This window comes from Megalobrama amblycephala, linkage group LG23 (genome assembly GCF_018812025.1).
Source record: "Megalobrama amblycephala isolate DHTTF-2021 linkage group LG23, ASM1881202v1, whole genome shotgun sequence".
In the NCBI taxonomy this organism is placed as follows: Eukaryota; Metazoa; Chordata; class Actinopteri; order Cypriniformes; family Xenocyprididae; genus Megalobrama; species Megalobrama amblycephala.
Genome location: NC_063066.1, coordinates 327,345 through 332,911, shown reverse-complemented (window position 1 = coordinate 332,911; position 5,567 = coordinate 327,345). Strand labels below are relative to the sequence as shown.

The following is a 5,567-nucleotide window of genomic DNA, read 5'->3' as shown; positions in this document are numbered from 1 at the left end:
ACAAATGATACTGTGGCGAGGGGGGCGTGGTTCAGCGAGGTCTGCAACTGGAGAGAGTGTCGGGAGACGCGTGGTAAGTGAGGGGGTTAAATGTAAATTACAAACACCTGTTTCTCATTCCAGTAATTGGCGCGGAGGCAGGATAAAACACCAGGAGAAGCAGGAGTGTGCGAGAGAGAGAGGGACTGCTGACTGAGACACTGAGCACGACAACAGCACTGGAGAGAAGCCCTATTGTGGATTGTTTATACCGTTCTGGAGTGAAGCCCTGTTGTGGATTGTTTATTTTCGTTGTTGTGCGGTGCACAGACTTTTGTTGGACATTTTTCATTTTACGAAATAAAGCTCAGTCAGCAGTCAAAAGCCGACCCTTTGTCTTCTTCCTTCCCCACGAACTTGAACATTACTACACTGGTGCCGAAACCCGGGAAGGAAGAAGGGAGCCGCCGCCATGCAAACGCCCTCCGCCGTGCCGTTTGCGGACATCATCACATCCCTCGCGGTCTTACACCAAGACCAACATCAAGCCCTGCTGGACCTCCGCTCGGATCAGGAGCGGCGTTTCCAAGCCATCCTTCAGGTCCAGCAGGAAGACCGCGAGAGGTTCCGGAGCTGGATCGACCGGGAGGTTCGTACGGAGACCACCGGACAGCTGGCTGCGCCCACCCATCTTCCCCTCAACAAAATGGGCCCGCTGGATGACCCGGAGGCCTTCCTGGACCTTTTCGAGAAGTCCGCGGAGGTGTCAGGTTGGCCCCGGGATCAGTGGCCCATGCGACTCATCCCACTGCTCTCGGGTGAGTCGCAGGTGGCAGCGCAGCAGCTGCCTGTACAGAACCTCCTGGTCTTCGACGACCTGAAGAGGGCCATACTTCAGCGGGTCGGCCGGACCCCAGAACAGCATCGCCAACGGTTCCGCTCACTGGAGTTAGGCGAGTCCGGTCGGCCCTTCGTGATGGCCCAACAGCTCCGGGACTCCTGCCGCAAATGGCTCCTGGCCGAGGGAGGCGACGTGGAGCAAGTCATCGATCTGGTGGTGCTGGAGCAGTTCATAACTCGGCTGCCCAAAAGAACAGCCGAGTGGGTCCAGTGCCACCGTCCCACGTCGCTGGACTCGGCCATCCACCTCGCGGAGGACCACATGGTGGCGTGCCCAGGGGTCGGCGAACCCCTTCCATCTGCCTCTCTCTCTCCTTCTCTTCCATCCTCTCTCTCTAAGCCTGTCCCTCTCCCCAGGTCTCGTCCGCCCGGCCCTCCTCGTGTCCCGCCCCGGGGGCGGGGCGGGACTGAACAGGGATTCTTTTCCGGACCTCGGGTCCCGCCCAGGGGGGCGGGACCATCTGCTGCCGGGCTGGACCCCACTCCTGCTTCTCCCCTCTCTCCGCGCCAACCATTTAACCCTCTCCCTGCCACGAGAGCGGCGGGCAGGTCTGGGCCGGCCTGTTGGCGTTGCGGGGACCCGGAGCATTTCGTGGACAGGTGTCCGATTATGGAGGTTGGGACGTTGATCCGGGTCCCGGACGTTCCGCAGGCCGCCCCTGGTCAAGCTGGCGGGTACCAAATTCCTGTGAGTATCAAGGGGGGTAACCTATCAGGCTTTGGTGGACTCAGGATGTAACCAAACCTCGGTGCATCAAAGCCTGATTTCATCCGGGGCATTGGATACAAGCCGCATGGTTAGGGTTCGGTGTGTGCACGGGGATGTGGTGAAATATCCTATAGTGCCAGTCATTATCCAATTTAGGGGACAAAAGCATAATGTTGAGGTGGCAGTTAACCCGCACCTCCGGCATCCGATAATTTTGGGGACGAATTGGCCTGCGTTTAATAAATTATTGGGTTGTTTGTGCTCGGATGCCTCTTGGAATAAAAATTCGCCGGGTAAGGATGTGCGCGTGCAGGTGGGGGAGACTGACCAGGGACCAATGAGTACTGCCTCAGGGGGACAGAGCGAAATCGGGAGACTAATTCTTTCGGATCGCGATGACTTCCCCCTGGAGCAGTCTCAGGATGAGACGTTAAAACACGCTTTTGAAAAGGTCAGCACTATCGATGGTCAGCCTCTCCAGCCTGGACGCCCACTGAATTATCCGTATTTTGCGATCATAAAGGATAGGTTGTATCGAGTGACCCAAGACACTCAGACAAAGGAGGATACAACTCAGTTATTAGTTCCAAAGAGCCGCAGGGAAATGCTTTTCCACGCGGCTCATTCTAATCCAATGGCTGGTCACTTAGGACAAACGGCAACACTAAATCGCCTCATGACCCGATTCTTTTGGCCGGGCATTCACGAGAACGTGCGCAGGTGGTGTGCGTCTTGTCGTGAATGTCAGTTGGTGAATCCACCGGCCGCTCCAAAAGCGCCTTTGCGCCCCCTCCCATTAATGCAGGTCCCCTTCGAAAGAATTGGTATGGACCTCATCGGGCCATTAGAGCGATCAGCAAGGGGGCATCGCTTTGCATTAGTCATTGTGGATTATGCAACGCGATACCCTGAAGCAGTGGCTCTCCGCAACATTTCCGCTAAGAGTGTTGCGGACGCACTGTTTAGTTTAATCTCCCGAGTGGGGATTCCGAAAGAAATCCTCACTGACCAGGGCACGGCGTTTATGTCACGCACGTTACGCGAACTCTACGAATTGTTGGGCGTTAAATCGATTCGTACCAGCGTCTTTCACCCACAAACGGACGGGCTGGTCGAACGTTTTAACCGCACGCTTAAATCCATGGTTCGTAAGTTCGTTAGGGAAGACGCCAAAAATTGGGATAAGTGGCTAGAACCCCTGTTATTTGCAGTACGAGAAGTCCCGCAAGCCTCCACGGGGTTTTCCCCCTTCGAGCTTCTCTTTGGACGCCAGCCCCGCGGGGTGCTGGATGTCCTAAGAGAGACTTGGGAGGACGGACCGTCTCAGGCTAAAAACGAAATTCAGTTTGTGATGGACTTGAGAGCAAAACTCCACACTCTGGGGCGGCTATCCATGGAGAATTTGTTACAAGCCCAACACAAACAGAGCCAACTGTATGACAGGGGAACTAACTTACGCAAATTTTCACCGGGAGATAAAGTGCTTGTATTGCTCCCTACTTCAAGCTCAAAATTATTGGCAAAGTGGCAAGGACCGTTTGAGGTTACACGGCAAATTGGGGATCTCGATTATGAGGTAATACGGTCGGATAGGAGAGGAGCACGTCAAATTTACCACCTCAACCTCCTTAAAAAATGGAATGAGGCGGAATCAGTGATGCTGGCGACGGTGATTAGCGGGGAGGATGATCTCGGGCCAGAGGCGAATGTCAAAAAACAATCCCTCGCTCTGGCTCCAGGGGGAGATCACCTCTCGCCCTCCCAGCTCACTGATTTATCTAAGTTACAAGCAGAGTTTGCTGACGTGTTTTCTCCCCTACCGGGCCGTACTGACCTCATTCAGCACCACATCGAGACAGAGCCGGGCGTGGTGGTTCGCAGCCGGCCTTATAGGTTGCCGGAACACAAAAAAAAAGGTAGTTCAGGCAGAATTAGGGGCAATGCTTGAAATGGGAGTAATAGAAGAGTCCAGCAGTAACTGGGCGAGCCCGATAGTTTTGGTTCCCAAGACGGACGGCTCAGTTCGGTTCTGTGTGGACTATCGCAAGGTGAATGCAGTGTCGAAATTCGACGCGTATCCAATGCCACGGGTGGACGAACTGCTTGACCGGCTCGGTACGGCTCGATTTTATTCGACACTGGACTTAACAAAGGGATATTGGCAGATCCCCTTGTCGCCATTATCCAAAGAAAAGACAGCTTTCACGACGCCGTTTGGATTGCACCAATTTGTTACACTTCCGTTCGGGCTGTTCGGGGCACCGGCTACCTTTCAGCGGCTCATGGATAAAATTTTGCGGCCCCATGGTGCATATGCTGCTGCCTATCTGGATGATATTATTATCTTCAGTAATGACTGGCAGCGGCATATGCAGCATTTGAGGGCCGTCCTGAGATCGCTGAGGGGGCTGGGCTCACGGCCAACCCGAAGAAGTGTGCAATTGGGCGCGTGGAAGTAAGGTATCTGGGCTTCCACTTGGGGCATGGACAGGTGCGTCCCCAAATTGATAAGACCGCAGCAATTGCGACTTGTCCGCGCCCCAAGACCAAAAAGGAGGTTAGACAGTTCCTCGGGCTGGCGGGATATTATAGAAGGTTTGTACCTAATTATTCGGACCTCACCAGCTCGTTGACTGATCTAACTAAAAAGGATGCACCAGATACGGTCCAGTGGACGGAGCTGTGCCAGCAGGCCTTTACCCAAGTGAAGGCTGCTCTATGTGGCGGGCCACTGCTTCATTCTCCTGACTTTTCTCTCCCCTTTTTGTTGCAGACTGACGCGTCGGACAGGGGGCTGGGTGCTGTCCTGTCCCAGGAGATAGAGGGGGAGGAACGGCCGGTGCTGTACATTAGCCGTAAGCTCTCCAAGAGAGAAGCTAAGTACAGCACCGTAGAAAAAGAATGTCTTGCCATTAGGTGGGCCGTCCTCACCCTCCGTTATTATCTCCTGGGACGGGAATTCACCCTCTGTTCGGACCACGCTCCTCTGCAGTGGCTCCACCGCATGAAGGATACCAATGCGCGGATCACCCGTTGGTATCTAGCTTTACAGCCCTTTAAGTTCAAGGTGGTCCACAGGCCGGGTGTTCAGATGGCTGTGGCCGATTTCCTCTCCAGAAATGGGGGGGGGCTGCAGGCCGGATGGCTCCCCGGCCTGAGTCGGGCGGTGGGGTATGTGGCGAGGGGGCGTGGTTCAGCGAGGTCTGCAACTGGAGAGAGTGTCGGGAGACGCGTGGTAAGTGAGGGGTTAAATGTAAATTACAAACACCTGTTTCTCATTCCAGTAATTGGCGCGGAGGCAGGATAAAACACCAGGAGAAGCAGGAGTGTGCGAGAGAGAGAGGGACTGCTGACTGAGACACTGAGCACGACAACAGCACTGGAGAGAAGCCCTATTGTGGATTGTTTATACCGTTCTGGAGTGAAGCCCTGTTGTGATTGATTTTCGTTGTTGTGCGGTGCACAGACTTTTGTTGGACATTTTTCATTTTACGAAATAAAGCTCAGTCAGCAGTCAAAAGCCGACCCTTTGTCTTCTTCCTTCCCCACGAACTTGAACATTACTACAGATACATTGTCGGAATAGGTATAAGCCAGGGAATAAAATGACATAAAGCATACACATTTTGGAAAGTGTTTTCAAAAGTTATAAGCGTTTTTGCAACAATCATTACATCTGTGGAACAGTAGGTGGCGCTGTGCTGAAACTTCTCAGCTACCTTCAGGACCTTCTAAAGGTCATACATACCAATTTTTGTGAAGATATGTCAAATTGTTTAAAAGATATTGCAATTTATGACAAAATTCAAAATGGCGGACACGTGATTCATTCAATATTGACAGAATCTGTATCGTCGGATTCGGCATGATCCAAGGAATCCATAGACACCAAGATTTTCTGACAAACTGTTCAAAAGTTATTAGCCAAAATAGCCATTTTTCATATCTCATGACCTGTAGGTGGCGCTGTTCCCAAGTT

The 5,567-nt window shown here is 53.1% G+C and overlaps 1 protein-coding gene across 1 annotated transcript; it reads left to right on the top strand.

The window, feature by feature from the left end:
* Positions 1 to 235: 235 nt before the first annotated feature.
* LOC125259357 (neurotrophin receptor-interacting factor 1-like) lies at positions 236 to 4,932 on the top strand. The gene is made up of 2 exons (XM_048176968.1): positions 236 to 1,567; positions 4,873 to 4,932. Exons 1-2 carry the CDS (start codon positions 452 to 454, stop codon positions 4,873 to 4,875), a joined length of 1,119 nt encoding a protein of 372 aa, XP_048032925.1. The 5' UTR covers positions 236 to 451; the 3' UTR covers positions 4,876 to 4,932.
* Positions 4,933 to 5,567: the final 635 nt, after the last annotated feature.

Excerpts from the sequence above, each read along its gene's own strand:
- LOC125259357 (XM_048176968.1), top strand. The coding sequence starts at position 452 with ATGCAAACGCCCTCCGCCGTGCCGTTTGCGGACATCATCACATCCCTC.